The sequence below is a fragment of the Prunus dulcis genome, chromosome 3, assembly GCF_902201215.1.
Source record: "Prunus dulcis chromosome 3, ALMONDv2, whole genome shotgun sequence".
Classification (NCBI taxonomy): Eukaryota; Viridiplantae; Streptophyta; class Magnoliopsida; order Rosales; family Rosaceae; genus Prunus; species Prunus dulcis.
Window position 1 is genome coordinate 23,906,280 of NC_047652.1, and position 17,086 is coordinate 23,923,365.

Sequence of the window (17,086 nt, forward strand, 5' to 3'; positions counted from 1 at the left end):
CCCAACTTACCCTCTATAGCGCAGGAGGCAGATTTACAGTTATGGCAATTCAAAGTGATTGTACGGGTTGAGTGTTATGCGGGAAATTTCCTTGGGATGCATGTGATGTGAGCTGTAAACTACCAAAATACTAAAATGTGAACATGTGGGAAGGAAAGGGAATAGCTTGATCCTCTAACCTTCACTTTTTTTCCTAGTCATCTATCCCTTGTCTCTTCCTCCCAAAGCTTAACCTTATAATCATGCACATCTTTCATCTTTCTTTCCCCTCCATACCAACCAATCCTTATTCCTTCTCCCACTTACTAGTCACTAATTTATACAACTCATTCGCAGAAGATCAGATCACAACTAAACAGATTTGGATCTTGAGAGGGATCAAAGAGATCAAGTGCAAGAACCACATCGAAGATGTCGGATTGGGGGCCGGTTTTCATAGCAGTGGTGCTGTTTATACTGCTCACTCCAGGGTTGCTGATTCAGATGCCTGGAAAAAGCCGATTCGTAGAGTTTGGCAACTTTCAGACTAGTGGAATCTCCATACTGGTTCATTCCATTATCTACTTTGCTCTCATCTGCATCTTCTTATTAGCTATTGGTGTCCACATGTATGTTGGCTCATGATCAACTCAAAACTGCCACAGATAACACACCCAATTCTCATCTCAACTCTACTATGTAGTACCCTTTAAGAATTTATCTCATTTACGTTTCAGGTTGATGATCAGTTATGTACTTAATTGGCTTGTTTGGATTGTGCATTCTTAGATGATTGATTTAGTCAGATGCTAAGGTAAAATATTCTGTTCTCTTGGTCCCACATTTTTTGTCATTGATTTTGAGTTTTGCTGGATGGTGGAGTTTCATATAGTAACTGGATATTCTTCTGGTAATTTCATGATGCACTAGTAGTCACCATGCTCCTACGAGTTGTGTTTCTTGCTAAACTGTAAAGCTTTAACGGGGATCACCTAAATTCATTGACTAATGAAAGAAAAAAGAAAGAAAGTCCCAAAAAATCTGGTTGACTCTCTGTTCCATGTCAAGTTCATATGTTTTTGTGGTGTTAGATCCTTGTTAAGCTATATTTCACCTTCAAAGAATTACTTTTACGCCGATTATTGACTTGTGGATGCAAATTGGGAAGGGAAGCTGTCATGCCATGAGCAGGACCACAGCACAAGTTCTGCTTGTTTTCCTGCATATGGCGATTCAAGTTGCCATCCCAAAGGAAAGCAAAACAAATATCTTCTCTCCTATGCTATAAGTGGTCTGGCTTGTAAATGAAAGGCAAGCATAGATACCCTAGAAAATAAGAAAGATTGTCAAGGCTGCATCAATTATAGTTTTTTTCATTGCACAAAGGAGAATTCATGAAGGTAATAATACATACAAGTAGCACAACAGCACCAGTGGTAGTAAATGAAAAGAGTAAAATAACATAACTAAATCCTTCTTTCACGTAAAAGCACTAAGCTGGTCTGCTAGAATCCTAAAAACCACAGCTTTTCTTTTCTTTGACAAAATGACAATTGAGATGGCCGCTGCTCCCTAAGCATAGATGTGAATGTCAAGAATAACAAGAAACAGAATGATGAGCAAACCGTAGATAACAGCGTGCAAGAATATGGAGGCCACGCTGGTCTTCATGTTCATAAATTCGAAGGGACGTTCCTTGCCAGGCATTTGAAACACCAACCCTGGTGACAAAAATGCAAACAGCCCTGAAGCTATGAGAGGAGCAGCCCAATTCTTCATTCTAAATAAAGCCTCTGTCCCGAGATTTCCTGCCTAGCCTTCTTTGATCAGCTCAGGGCTCAGACTCAGCAGAAGAATAATAGAGAGAGCATATAAAAAAGGGCTTTGGATGCTATATGATTTGGATTTAAGCCCTTGAAAGAGGGGAATGGGAATCTCATAAAGCTGGAAAGAACATAAATATTGATCAACCATCCACTTTAGCCCTTGCTTCAATTTTAAATTCTTGGTATTGCAGCTGTTGTTGTTCCTTGGTTGGATTTATTGGATAAGGCAGAGCATCCTTATCATTTTCTATTGTTCAATTGTGAGCAAGGCCATACATACATAGTATGACATAACATAACATAAGCAGTGATCGCAGCCAGCCAGTCATATAAATTGCATTATTGTGTTGTTTTGTTTGCAATCAATAGCAGTTCCATTTAGCATTTAAAGGGGAGAGTTTGCTGTTAAAAGCTCCCATCACTGTCCATTTCAGCACCACCAGGGCTATTCGATTCCATTCTGCCACTAAAGGCTCAAGCTTTATCTTCAATAGTCAAAGAGGAAAAGAACAACAAAGGAAAAACTTTGAGCTAGTGGGTGGGGCCCAATTGCACTTATTCGTTTATTCTAGGGTAGACAGCGGACCCAACTGCACCGATCTAATCTGCAACCCAAAGCAGAGAAACCAAATCTTCACTTGCTAGTAGCTTCTTCTGCCGTTCGTCATGGTTGTTTTGCTTATTAGAATTGCAAAATTGCAATTCCGAATCCTGAGTCACTCTCACTCAGAAAACCCTAATAAAATAAGCAAATTAAAATCCTTTCACTTCCGTCTTCATCCCCATTGCGTCCGACGAAGGAAGGCTAGTAACTTCAGGCCCTAACCCAGAAACCCTCATCCAAAAATCCGAAATTTCATTTGAAAATCAATTTGTAGGAAATAATAATGGCGGATTGGGGGCCCATATTGATTGGGGTGGTGCTGTTCATTCTGCTGCAACCGGGACTTCTCTTCTCGTTACCGGGAAACAGCAGGCAGGTGGAGTTTGGGAGCATGAAGACGAATGGCAAGGCCATAGCTGTGCACACTCTCATCTTTTTCGCTCTCTATGCCATTCTCATCTTGGCCGTCCACGTCCACATCTATACTGGCTGATCCGGTACTCTCGCCGCTTTGGATCTGTGTACACTCTGTCTCTTTTCTGAGTAACTTGTAACTTAATGGCTGTACTTGGTTTTGAACTTAATTATTAATATAAAGCACAAATCTTTAATTGATTTGAAGAAGATGAAGCTGCTTATTTATAGACCCTGATGTTTTCCATTTTGTTATAGTCTTGGATTTGAGAAACCGGCATAAATTGATTCTAGTTTATCCTACATGTACATAGATTTTAATCATTCCATTGGATCTCTGGTGCAATATATTCCTCTTGGAGTAGGAGTCTTCAAGATCCACTGCTGAGCTTAAGCTCCTTTCTAAATACTATGGGAAAAAAAATGATTAAAAAGCCGAAGAGGTCGTGAAGTCGGGTTTTTTTTGGTGTTTGTTGAGCTCAAGGCTCATGCTTCATGGCTCAAGGTGCTGGGTACATTAAAGGCCTCAACTTGAAATCACTTTCTTTTCTTTTTCATTTTTCTTGGTGAATAAGTGGAAACCTCTTTTGCCACATAGGGGAAGGACTAGAAATGTAGAATGAGTATATCCACCTCTATCATGTGGTCTCAAGACCATCTTATCTGCTCTTTAATCTATTTTTGTTGATCTTATTTGTTAGATATTCATATTATATTTGAGAAGTGGTCTGAACTTTGAATTAGAGACAATTTTAGAGATGCGTAGCTATTTCTATTGTTATTCTTTTAGTTGGTTATGAATGTCTGTGGTTATTGGTATAGGAAATCATTTTGCTAATAGTTGATATGCAAAATTCCAGTGTAGGATATGTGCCCTCTAAGTGCATGGTTTCACAATACCCATAGAAAAGATAGATCTTTGTCTAGATATTTTGCCCCTTAGGTTCTTACACATGCTTGGATGACAATGCTTCGTGTTAAAATGATAAGCAACTCCATAAAAGTAGGTTTATTACAGATAGATCTTTCTGTGTAGCCACTGATACTATAAAACTTAAACAATATAGATTGGAAACTAAGTCAGATCAAACTCAATATGGAACAACCTTGTGTTGTTGAGCCTGATTGATGTTATGAACCAATTCATTGAGATGCTCCTTTACAATGTGTCAATGCCGAGTGTGAAGTGAACTAAACCAATCAGGTAGCAGGACAACATTAAAGAAGGAGCACAGTAGTAGAAAGAGGAAGAATCACTTCAGAAAAAAATTAAAAGAAAAGAACAAACACCACTGTGGGTGGTGGCTGAAAATGATATGGACTAGTTGACATGTATGTGAATACCAATTGCTATGATCAAGATGGTCAGTATGCAGAAGTATATGACAGCATGAACCAGAATAGCAATCCCACTTGTCATCATGTTTCCGAACTCCATTACCCTAGTTCTTGCCGGTAATTGGAATAGCAGCCCTGGCGAAAGGAGGATGAACAAGACCACAGCAACAATGACTGGTCCCCAATCAGCACCCATCTCTCTATGCCTCTGTCTCTGTCCGTATCTCTCTCTCTCGGTCTCTCTCTCTCTCTCTCTCTCTCTCTCTCTCTCTCTCTCTCTCTCTCCCCCCAAAATGGAATGGAGGTAAGGAAACTTGAGACTTTGAAATAGATAAACAGACTGTTATGATGTTTCTTAATATGTAGAAGGATGGATCCTATTATCTTAGTGAAGAAGGAGACAGGGATGCTAAACTTAGCGAGAAAGAAGACAGTGGGATAAAAGAGAGGAAAGGTATTAGGAGGAGGTGGTGGGTTTGCTTTATGGAGATGGTAACAAAGTTCTTTGCTTTCATAAGCTTCCAATAATTGTTCATTTAGCAGGGGCCCTTTTTGCTTTCTCTGGAGATTGATGAAGGTGGAGTCTTCTTTATAGAAATATTGTAAAATAATGTAGCAAAATGAAGTGTAAAGTTGTGGTTAGCTTATGCATGTTTGGTTAAACTTTCAACGGGAAAAAAAGGCAGTGTGTTTTTGGCCTGTTTCTACAAGAAAAAGCTAAAGAAGCATGCATTAAGAAATGCAGGGACTACCCAAAAGTTGAAACACGAAGAAACGATAATGCAGACATGTCTGCTGTGCTACCAAGAATTGACTGATAAGTTTTTTTGGGCCCAATCCAAAATTAAGTTGAAGCACTGTATATTTGGGGTTCACAGAATGTCCAAGTTCAAATTATTGCCGTCCAATTCCAAGGTCGAAACAAAAGAGAGATGCCAGTTTGAGGTGATGGCCGTCCAATGAGGTAAATGAGAGGCCGTACAGTCCAAGCTCCAAAGGTATTACCGTCTGCTGATTACTTAGTTTGTAACCCTTTGCTTCGTCGCGGAGCTTGCGGCTCTTTGTCTCCATCAATTCCCATTTTGGCTCTTTTCACCTCCATTCACTTTTTTTATGGTGCTTCCTTCTTGTTGCCCTTTCATTTCTATTTCTACACTCCACTGCTACTAGGTTGTAGCAAGTCTACAACCCTACTCTCATATCATCTCCTGACTTGATAACTGCATGGTAATCTCGTAGCTCCCTGTTCATTAAATTGTGAGGGAAGGGTGGTAGAAAATGGCGGATTGGGGTCCGGTGGTGATAGCAGTGGTGCTGTTTGTGCTGTTGACGCCGGGGCTGTTGTTTCAGCTGCCTGGGAATAGCAGAGTGGTGGAGTTTAACAACATGCAGACCAGTGGGGTTTCCATCTTGGTCCATACCATCATTTACTTTGGCCTCGTCACCATTTTTCTCATTGCTATTGGTGTTCACATCTACACCGGCTAGCAGCAACCTATAATTATTTCTATATTCGATTTTCTCAGGGATACATCAATTGTTTTGTCATTTCTGGGTTCAGTCAGTGTGTTTAATTTCAGCAGCTTTTTTTTTTTTTTGCCTCAAATACTTGGTATGAACTCTTCTTTAGAGTCTCTTTCTTTTAAATGATATGGATGATTACAATTATAATTAAGAAGCATCTTAACGAAACCTACTAAAAGACTAAATCATATTTGAATTTAGTTTTATATAGCTCAACGATTGGCAGCTTCAGAGTTGGGATTTCCCTATACTTATATAGCAACATAACAATTGAATTTTAGAATGAAATGATACAATATAATTTACTTTGACAGGAGAGGGTGATGATATCTATGTAGGTATTAAGCAGTTACTTGCAAATGAAAGCCTCAAAACATACATCTTAATAACATAGGTTTCTTACTCTTTGATACCATCATCATTTGGGGAATAAATTTCCTCGTTTATATACATTATTATATTATATTGTTAGTCATTTTTTATATAAAAAAAAAAAGAATAGAAATTCATTAATAACAGTGGTAAAATACAAGAATTTGACAATAACACACCCCAAATGAGGTTCTTGCATTAAAAAAAGAAAACTGGAAAAGCAACCAGCAAGATAGTGAGGAAACTAAATCCCACGTTATAGTGCAGCTCACTGAGAGTTGAATGAGAGAGGATCTAGAAAACTCCTTGCAACATCAGTGTTTCACAGAGACAAGGGTAGAGAAAACTTTGCAGTAGTTAGGGCCTAGAAACACCAAGAAGTTAAAAGGGCATTACCGCTCAACAATCATCTGGTCTCCCATAGAAGACCATAGTGCCTTCAGCACCCCACATGTTCGCACAACATCCATTAATTGCAGATCCATCAAGATCTATCAACTCCACCTCCAAAGACACAGAGATCAATAGCATATCAAAACCAACCTGCAAATTGAAGGCCAAGAGTGGCTGATCTACAAAGATCCCTAAAACCGAGCCCAAAAGACACCATACAGACCTCAAGAAGACTGAGGGAGAGATCCAAGCCCTTGCAAAACTCGACGGAGAACTAAATTCCAGCACAAAACTCGATGGAGACCCAAGCTATATATATCTATATATACACATAGATATAAGCCGACCTCGAATCGTGAAATTCTACATCTGCCACTCACTGGATTCTTCATCTTCTCTACACTCTCTCTTGTATTATTTTTCTAAATCCATTGAAATCAAATGTTGCTTTGCTTTCAACAACCCAGGGTGCAGAGAAAAAAACTCCCATTTGTTTGATTTGTTTTCATTTATAATGTAATTGAAAATGTGAAAAACATGTTTCTCTTTTCCCAAGGGTCACTTTCATAGGAAGTTCCGATGACGAAGGAAATATATAAATACGTAATTGTCTTGTCCTTGTGTATAAATAACGGATGAAACCTGGTCTGCCGACAGAGAAACCATCGATCCAATCCCAACCCCAATCCCAATCCCAATCCATCATAATCATAGTAACTACATACACACTATTTACATAGTGGTCCCCTCCAGTTGCCCTTTTATTATGATATAAGCAGTACGGTTCACTACTTAATAGGCTCAACTCAGCGGTTCAGTCAAAAGTAAAATATATTTATATATAATAATTATATAAATAAATATAAACAGAAGAGAACGAAGAAAAACTAGTTAATTATGGCGACGGTGATATATATGATATGATACGTACATATTATTATTATTATTATTACACGGCGGTGGCCTACAAATTCAACTCATACAAATCACACCTATATGATACAAACATACAAACTGAGCCACTGAGCCCTGCAATTGGTCTATCTGACCGGACAATCTCGAGACAAATGTCCACTCGAGCTTAGGCGTGGCAACCGGAGGTGTTGCCACATTTTTTTACCCCCCTTCCCTCGGAAAAGTCAGAACAAATGGAGCATCGTCTGTCTGGGAGGAGCATTGTCATCGCTATTGTTGTTGTTGTTAGCAGAACAACTCTGCTGATCCGCTTCCTCAGCTTGTTCCTTGTTCTTCTGCTCCTTCAGCTCTGCAATCTGACACCCACCAAAATTTTAAGCACCTTCTCACTTAAATTACGTACATACACCATCAAGTCCCGGTGAGTTGTGTATTTAACTTGTTTTTTCTCTCTTTCAATTTCTAGTATATTATTATACAACATATACCTCCTTTTCCATGAGAAGCTTCTCTTCTTGCAGTTGTTTTTCCTGTTCATTAGAGTTAACAAATACAAATTAGTTTCTTCCTTGGTTACCTCTCTCAACTCAACCAACATAAGTTAACACTATATAAAATGATAGCTGAGAACTACAAAAAGAACCCCATTACTGAGAACCAAAACCATGCTTTTCTGCTTAAACATTTAATTCATCCAGAAAACAAAAACCAAAAACCAAAATAAGAAAACAAAAACAAAAATTCCCCTGCCAGGAGACTCCACAAAAACCCTATAAAGAAATCAGATATTGCAAGCAATTAAACACCAAGCATTCTGCTACTTGATGACAACAAACAACACTCTTCCTTCAATTCTAAGAAATCACTCAGTTTCTGCTCATATACATAGTTGACTTGAATACATAATTGGCAGATAACAATTTAATTTACTCTAACGCAAATTAAATGGAGTTTGAGTGTAATTAAGAACATGAGAGATTACCTTCTCAATAAGAGCTGTTAGGCTGTCCATCATCAGCTGTGTCTGCATTCATTAATTTAATACTCAAGTCAGCCTAGTGTAACTGTGTGAGTGTAACCACACCAATCTATTCACAGTTATAAATTAACTAGCAGTATCTCAAACTCTTACCATAAAATAACCACCACAAATTTAGTCTACAAGGAAATTGCATGCCACAGACACAAATTGCCAACTTTTTACTCTTACCAGTTATTGAGAATTTAGAGTATACACTTATTATGTGCTGAAAAAAAAGAATAAGAAGAGATAATCCTTTCTCCATTTATCAAATAACTGAGCCTTCATTTTGATATTGTTAATAGTTCAAGAGTAAAACTTTTGGTGTTTCTTTGGAAGAACCTTATCTCCAATTATCAATTCTGTCATAAGCCATTGATGCTCGTTGATGCTCTTTCACATGAAATTTCAAATTTCAGGGATGAATTTTATATATATATATATATATATATATATATATATAAAATTCTAAAATTAAACTTCACTGAAAACAACCACCACCACCACCTGAATACAGAACATGCAGGAATTAATACTCTGTTCACATGATCTACCAACTCCAAAACTTGAGGACAGAAGCATACAGAACATGCATTTGGAACTTTACTGATCATCAATGTGATTCTAGCTAGAAGAAGAAACTATTTATGCGGGTTTAGATCCCAAACATAGGTACTTCACTTATTGGGAAGAGCCCTTGTAACCAGTCAAAGTGAAACCATAAAACTAGGTTTTCAGGATTCTTTTCAACGAGATGTCACCATAAACCAGAATATATGCTAGTTTAATTAATGAGGGTCTGATAATTAAAAAAAAAAAAAGATTAGCAACCTTTCTTGATCTTGTTTGTCTTAATAGTGTATCCAATTGCTTCTCAAGTTGGGTGAGCTCTGTAACATCCAGATTTTCAATGTTTTGTGCTTCCAACTCACTGCAAACACAAACACAAACTTAAAAACCAAATCCATGTCATGTGGATGAACGGAATGAAATGTCTGCACATGTACCATACCTTTGAATCGTTTTCAGTGACCGGTTAGGGCCTGCGCAGAGGCCATTCCATTCTGAAGGATTCTTCTGCACCTGAGATTAAAAGAGTGAGAAAAGACCATGTGATAGATGATAAAACTCTTCTTATCCAGAGACCATAGGGAAAATAAAAACATGGGGTACTAACAAATACAGTATATTGGTATGACTTTCATTTCAATAACTGCACTGGAAAAGAGTGTGTCCTTTTAACATTTTCATCATCATTCATCTGCAATGCCAATATCCATTTTTCTCCTCTCTTTTGTTTTTTTGTTGTTTTCAATATCCACTTTTATCCTTTAACCTATGGCAGGTGCATTAGACTCTGTGGATCAAATACAATTGTCAAGTGACTTACAAACTCCCACACGTGCAGCTCAATCCTGCAGTTGGAGAGACATGTCTAACACATAGATCAAGCACCCTCTTTACCTTACAAATAACAAAGTGGGGACTAGGGTATTAGATGACTATTGGACTCAGGACTCTATCTCGTGTCTATGCTTATCCCATGTGGGATTTCTCTTCGTTATCTAATTACATTGTATTCTTATCATACTTCTGTATAGGGCCACTTGTAGTGTGGTTTGTGATACAATGTAGATGCCACCAGTCCCAAAAGCTTAAGCTCATGGGAAGTGGATCAACAGCTTAAGCTCAAAGAAAGCGTACCAACAATGTATATCAAACGCACATTCTTCATCGGAAAATCCGGCAGTTGCTATCCAAATAAGTTCAGCTGGGGATCATGGAATCTTCTTAGGTCATATAGGAATGGTGGTTGCACAAAAATGTATTATTAAGGAACTCGATATATGACTTTGGTAGATTAAGATATAGGCCAATCCAGTCTATAATCTCAATTTCAACACAATGTTGGAAATAATACTTATTAATGGAAGCCTCTGGGGCTACCTCAGATGGTGATCGAGAAGTGGGAAAATGTTAAAAGATCAGAGTAGAGTATGAGTTTTGTGACAATAAAGAAAAAGATGGGTTTGATCCCTTTTATAGCCTACGGGCTGTCTTAGATCCTAAAGTTTCAATAGACAAGGATGGAGACGGTTTTGAGTAGAGGCAAGGACTGCCGTTTCGGTCAATAAAAAAATAAAAATGAATAAATAAGCTAAATAAAGAAGATTGTGTAGGGTCAAAACGTTTGACTAACCTTGCCAGTACCACCAACACTCTTGGGAGCAGCATTTTCTTCATCATTATGTATCTGGTAACGCTCAAGAACCTTTCCTAAACTGAAGCAATTGATCATAAGCGAAAAAGGTTCATAAGCAAAGGTTATTTTGTGCATCAAAATGAAAGTTGTAACCATTCATGACATACATACATTTAAAAAGACAAGATGCCATTTGAATGAACTTAATTCATCTAAAACATAAATAGAATAGAAATAGCATCTATTGCTACAGTACTTACAGTAAATTAAGAAATTCAGAATTTTGGGATTAAGAGTAAGTGGCATGCCAAAAGTTATTTGGCATAGTTGAAATAATTATTTGATTTACCTCTGAATTGCATTATGAATGATCAACGGAAACGTTATTTTCCAAGTCACAAATGCTATAAAGTAGGAATGACACACAGAACGTTGATTCTACGAACGTGATTCTTCTCTAAAGCACACTTCCCCACAATCTCAACTTGGTGAGTTTGGAGCCATTCCTATTCAAACTCTATGGCACACTTCCCCACAATCTCAGCTTGGTGAGCTTGGAGCCATTCCTATTCAAATCTCATCTTACTGAATGAAGATGAGGTTCCAACCCAACACATATTTAGGTGATGTGGAGTATGTGGGCTGTTGGGTTTCACAAGTGAGCAAATAATGGGAAGTAGCCCAACACTTTCTAAGTTCTTGATAGGTTTTCTTACTTTTACAATATGAGACATTTTCACTTTCACATTCCCTCACTTCTGATCCAAACACTAGCTTCACTTGATTCAAATGCGCTAATTTTCAAACTCTCCAAATTACTTCAAGAGAGTCCAAATTCCAAGCGTTATTTGAACTTTGAAATCATTTATTGTGTGAAAGCATTGTCTGACCACGAATCTTCACGATAAATATGTGGATATTCTCTTCTAATTTTGCCACTTAAAATCTCTAAATGATGATTGATGACTTTTTACAAAATCAACTAGCGTGATATTACAAACATGACTTATCGTGATTTTGTTTGTTTGATTTTGCTCTATGTTTTTTGATTGGTGGTATTAGAGACATTGCTTGTCTATCTCATTTTGTACCTTATTCCCTTTTATTTTGGTGTACGCATAGAAAGCAGAATATAGAATTTTCGAAAGGCAAAATCTTGGAAATGAGTGTGTTTAATATGTATGAGAAGGAGAGAGAGAGAGAGAGAGAGAGAGAGAGAGAGAGCACAACTAAATTCTAAGAGAGAGAATGCAACTAAATTCTAAGAGAGAGAGAGAGAGAGAGAGAGAGAGAGAGAGAGAGAGAGAATGCAACTAACATGGCAAAAAGAATGAGGTTTTTTTCCTCCTTGTGGAGGGTGTTGAGCTCCAAGAGTTGGAATCTACAAAAGTCAATTTTAGCGTATTCCTAGGTTAGGACAGAGATTTCGTAAATAAAGAAAAAGAGTGGATAAGAGGAAGTGAGTGTCTTAACAATATGCGTTTGTCCTTTTCACTACATTTTTTTTATAAATTCCTCCATTAACTAGTCTTTTGGTACACACTTTTCTCATGTGAGCTCTTTTTGTTTTCTTGTTGTACGCTGTTTCACATGAAGTTAAACTTGCCCTACCAGTCTTATCGAACTTTATGCAAACAAAAACAGAGGGCTGCTAGCTAGCCGTCTCTCTCTCGGTTTTCAAATAAGCAGGTGCCTACATAGTGTCTCAATAAGCAGGTGCCTACATAGGTGCAGTGTTGTGTTCATAAGAAAAAGGCTTCCATTTCTTTCTTTACATCTATCTCGCAACCCTTCATCCCCAAGTTACATGAAAGCCTAAAATTGATACAAAGAAAAACGACCTTTTTGAGGTATTGAATGCATATTATGATAGGGTTTCACATTACAATTGGATTCTACCACTTTATATTCCACAATCATCAATCTACCACTAAATGGTAATTTCCTCAATAAAGCTATACTATATTATACTATCTTATACCATATTACAATGCGAGCATCCAAACCAAAACCAATTAACAATGAGTGAAGTGAACAAGTTCAAGATCTTTTAAACTCTTAAACTAAGCTTTCATTCTTTGATGTGTGATACTCTTAATAGTACCTGAACTCTACATAGTAGTTGAATTAGGGTGCCAGGTAAAATTTGAGACATATAAGCAGATAACAAGTGGATTCAAATTTGATGGCTCAACTGAACGAAGCACAATACATCACGACTGTGGAATTGTACAGGATGTGATCCTCTTTTATGGTGTGCATGGGAGTAAAAAACAATGTCTACCTCTAGTGTAGCATGCAAACCCCGAGTGCTAAGAGTTGTGCAATTCCTTCAAGTTGAATGTCTCAAGATAGTGTAGCAACATAAAAGGTAGCTCTCCCTAAATTGTATTGGGGCTTTTTGAGATAAAATCTCATACCTGGATGAGTTTATGGACATGATCAATAGAGATGGATTTAGGTGGTTAAGTTTATAACAATATTGATGCAATTACACCATTAAGAACGAACTAAGAGGATGTCGCCTAACAAGTGGTATCAGAGTGGATAGTTGGCTTGAGACACTTGAGTGGTATCAGATTGAGGGACCATATTCTTGCCTGGTAATAGCAAGGTCCCAATTAGGATTGTTGATGTGCTTTCTCTCTTATTTTTTTCATATGATATTAAAGATGTTGATGTGTTTTGAAAGTTAAATCATATTTATCGGTATGTGGAACATGTACTATATACGTAGATCAGTGGCGTGGAAAGTTGTTCGTCTACTGAAGTACTAAGGATTGTTGTCCAAGTGGAAACATGGTAAGCAAGATGTTTTGGTTTCTTTGACATATTGGATGCTCCATGGTGTCCTACCCCTACCCTACCTAATCTAAGTTTCCATCTGCGCTGGCCCCATGAGCTCTCTTTTTCTGACGTACAAGTCTCTTGATGGTTGATGGATTTGATCCAAAGCAACACTGCATGCCCTGATCACCTACGCATCTTCTCAATACACTTTATTAACTATATATAGCTACTACTCATACCAACAACATTTTCCCCAGCCCGTCGGAGATATTGACTTAGCTATGTCCTACTACTCTCGGGACACTGTAGACTGTATAGCGACATGCAACACTAGACCATAAGTGACACCTCCTGCCAACCCGAATTTTTTTCTTTTTAATTAAAAAGAAAAAAAGATGCGTCTGGTACAAGAGAAAACTCTGAAGTGATTAAAGAAAATAAAAAGTGATTATATTTGTTTAATGATGATCATCTTAATTAGCCTCAATCTGAAATGTATATAGGTAGGTAGCTAAAAGGGTTTAATTATCAACGGTGGACGATGATGGATGCAATATTAGCTCCAATCCAATCTCTTGCATGTATATTAATTAACACCATAGTTTGGTGCAAATGAAGGAAGAAAGCTAAAGAAGGATATTTATGGGGAAGATACTTTAAGGGGATATACATGGAATTGAACAAGGACAATATTGGCAAGGACAAAGAGTGCAAATTAAAGGTAAAAAAATGAATGAATTGGATTGGATTGGATTGAATTGAATTTGAATATAATAAGGTTATTGGTTCATCCTTATCAACAAATGGATGAAGATGATCATCCATTCCATTTCCATTTCCATCTCCATTTCCACTTCCATTTCCATACATACATTAATAGAATATAACAAAAGTAAAGGTGGATCCATTGATGTTTGATATAATTTTTAATTACAACATGGTAGCTAGCAGCCTAGCATAGGAGCACTGTACCCAATACAATAAATGATGAAGATAGATACACAAAGATGAGAGAGAGAGAGAGAGAGAGAGAGAGAGAGAGAGATATATATATACAGTCGGGCAGCTAGCTGACCAACCAATAGGGAGAAAGCTACAGCTAAGATATTTTCTGGAACAAAAAGTAACAGTAGAAGCAGCAAGGCGGTGCGGTGGGAAACAACATGAAGAAAAGGTCTTAGCTACTGTAGTAACAAGAGTGCGATGGATGGATGGATGGATGGATGAAAGGGGCGTACGTACCTCTCGCCGCTACAGAACTCGTAGAGCCTTCCCTTGGCGGAGAAGATGATGAGGCCCACCTCCACGCTGCAGAGCACAGAGAGCTCGCGAGCCTTCTTGATGAGGCCGCTCCTTCGCTTGGAGAAAGTCACTTGACGCCGGATCTTGTCATCGATTCGCTTCAGTTGCACCTTCCCTCGTCCCATTGTCGCTTAATTTCTGTTTCTGTCAGTGTGTCTGTTCTGAGTCTGTGTGAGTGTGAGAATAGGTAAAAACGAGTAGTTGATGACGAAAACCCTAACCCTAAGGTTTCTGTGGGAGGCAAATCGAAAGAGAAACGAAAAGAAAACAAAAAGAGGGGTTTTAAATTGGAAGCAGAATCGTCACCGTCTCCTCACCCCAGCACAGCAGTACTGCTACTACTGATAGCTCAGTCAATGAGTTAGTCGGTAACTCCCTTCCCTCCTATTGCTATTGTTTTTGTTTTTGTTATTGGTTTTCTTTTTGTTTTTGTTTTTGTTTTTGTTTTTCTTGTGTAGGGAGAGAGGGGGAGAGAGGGGGGAGAGGAGAAGGAGAGAGAGAGAGAGAGAGAGAGAGAGAGAGGGAGGGAGGATGGATATAAACCATTACCATTTACGTAAGTGTTTAATGAAATTACCTTTTCCAATTTTTCGATTTCCATGCCTCCAAACATACTACTAGACTGAATCTCCGCTCAACACGTGTGAGTTTTCCCTTCATCAGATATTTTTTTAAAAACCATCATCATCATCATCATCGACTCACCCAGCCTCCACCCTCTCCCTCACCCTCCCCGCTCACCCTGTCCTGAGATATTAATACTAAAAATAAATAATAAAAATAGTAACTAGTTGAACGGTGCTAAATTTCAAACTTGAAACACAAATGACACGCATGTATATCTTCAAGCCTATCTAGGCTGTAGCTGTTGGACTCCAGCCGACCCACAAAAGATATTTCAATTGTAGACTGGACATGAAGAGAGAGAGAGAGAGAGTGTTTGGTTTGGTTTGGTTTGGTCTGTTAGTTTTGTGTTATAACGTTTGGAATTTGGAGTAACGTGCTTTTTTGAAACATCAATTAAATGAAAACCGAGAAAATTTAAAAAAATATTAGTTTTGCACACGAAAGAGGAAATGTTTGAAAACAAAAGAGGAAAGTTTTCTCGGTGCGCATGTCAGCGAAGGGGGACCGGCAGATGTGAGTTGAGGAAGCCAGCCAGCCAGCCAGCTGAGGAGCAAGATTCGGAGATTTTCACAACTCAAATTATTATTATATATCTTTAAAGGCAAGCCGTTTCTCTCTATGTTTTGTTTTGCGTTGCCTTGCTTTTTTTTATTAATAAATGTATTAATAATAAATCATTGGGATGTACTGGTGTGCTTTCACCTCCTTCTTTTTTTCTCTTTTACTTTTTGCCACTTTGATGCCAAAATCCAAGTAACTCAATTGTACTTTTTTATTTTCTATTTTCTAAAAATAGTTAATTTAGTATTGGAGGACCCCACATCTGGGGCGATGCTCTCCTGTTTCCACGTTTAGGGTAAGCAGTAAGTGACTGAGCAAGCGACGGTCGTCACGTGGCAAGCTTCGTCGTGTGATGAATGAATGGATGTCCCATCACCCCACGTCCACATCATTTCCAAATTTATATAACTCGAATTTGTTCTCAGTATATCCAATTTTGGGATTAGCGGTCGAGTTGGTGGTGGTGTGTTTGGTGACCTTTCCTACTCTTGTGCACACACACACATATACACACCAAATATCTTTTTCTCCTTTTCTATCCATCCAGATTGGCATATGTGGGTCCCTTTATAAATGGGCCTTCATAGCCCTCAAGCCCAATTGTTAGAATCCATATAGCTGGCGGCAGCTTTTCCTTCTTTCTTTCTTTGCCTACTCAGCTCAAGCACTCTTCTACTTCTAGACGCGGCCTTCCACAAATGGATGCGTAAATAGGCAATCAATGTGACTTGTACACGTGGCTACATTCCACTACTAGCCCAGATTTAATTTTGGGCCATCGGTTGATTTGGGCTCACCTGATCCATCCTCATTTTTCAGGACAGTAGGTGTTCATTTCGAAATATTATTTTTATTTTTTTAATTTCTCCTTTTTTTCTTTGATACAAGCCATATTGGGTGAGACGGATTTCGAACACACAACCTCGAGTGCAAGAATAACTGCTGTTAACCACTTGACCCACAAGCCCTTGTCAGTCTCCTCAATCTAAGGATGATTTTGTTCAGAGGATTTCCAAATGGTTTTGGTGGGCTGAAGCTGCTCAATTGAATATGTTTAGGCCCAATAGATGGTTTCACACAAGTGGTGAGAAAGGCCTAGCTCCTCCGCCTCCTTGTGGCTAGTACTTGATTCTTGGCTCTTGAAGGTTTTGCTTTTACTTTTATCAAAGTTTGATGGAGTGGAGGGATCGGAAAGGAGGGCAATGGCCATGGGCCTC

At 38.3% G+C, this 17,086-nt stretch overlaps 5 protein-coding genes across 5 annotated transcripts; 2 read left to right on the top strand and 3 right to left on the bottom strand.

Annotated features, from left to right (window-relative positions):
- Positions 1 to 17: 17 nt before the first annotated feature.
- On the top strand, positions 18 to 820 carry LOC117621368. The gene has a single exon (XM_034351801.1). It carries the CDS (start codon positions 412 to 414, stop codon positions 622 to 624), a length of 213 nt encoding a protein of 70 aa, XP_034207692.1. The 5' UTR covers positions 18 to 411; the 3' UTR covers positions 625 to 820.
- Positions 821 to 1,322: 502 nt separating this feature from the next.
- On the bottom strand, positions 1,323 to 2,109 carry LOC117621372. The gene has a single exon (XM_034351804.1). The coding sequence runs from the start codon at positions 1,756 to 1,758 to the stop codon at positions 1,552 to 1,554; it is 207 nt and encodes a 68-aa protein (XP_034207695.1). The 5' UTR covers positions 1,759 to 2,109; the 3' UTR covers positions 1,323 to 1,551.
- A 1,689-nt stretch (positions 2,110 to 3,798) lies between these two features.
- LOC117621369 lies at positions 3,799 to 4,432 on the bottom strand. The gene has a single exon (XM_034351802.1). It carries the CDS (start codon positions 4,355 to 4,357, stop codon positions 4,145 to 4,147), a length of 213 nt encoding a protein of 70 aa, XP_034207693.1. The 5' UTR covers positions 4,358 to 4,432; the 3' UTR covers positions 3,799 to 4,144.
- A 137-nt stretch (positions 4,433 to 4,569) lies between these two features.
- On the top strand, positions 4,570 to 5,735 carry LOC117621370. Its single transcript, XM_034351803.1, has one exon. It carries the CDS (start codon positions 5,440 to 5,442, stop codon positions 5,647 to 5,649), a length of 210 nt encoding a protein of 69 aa, XP_034207694.1. The 5' UTR covers positions 4,570 to 5,439; the 3' UTR covers positions 5,650 to 5,735.
- A 1,528-nt stretch (positions 5,736 to 7,263) lies between these two features.
- Positions 7,264 to 15,164, bottom strand: LOC117622700 (truncated transcription factor CAULIFLOWER A-like). The gene is made up of 7 exons (XM_034353460.1): positions 14,622 to 15,164; positions 10,587 to 10,668; positions 9,399 to 9,469; positions 9,218 to 9,317; positions 8,348 to 8,389; positions 7,854 to 7,895; positions 7,264 to 7,721 (listed from the first exon to the last, which is right to left on the bottom strand). The coding sequence occupies exons 1-7, from the start codon at positions 14,804 to 14,806 to the stop codon at positions 7,590 to 7,592; spliced, it is 654 nt and encodes a 217-aa protein (XP_034209351.1). The 5' UTR covers positions 14,807 to 15,164; the 3' UTR covers positions 7,264 to 7,589.
- Between the last annotated feature and the right edge of the window lie 1,922 nt (positions 15,165 to 17,086).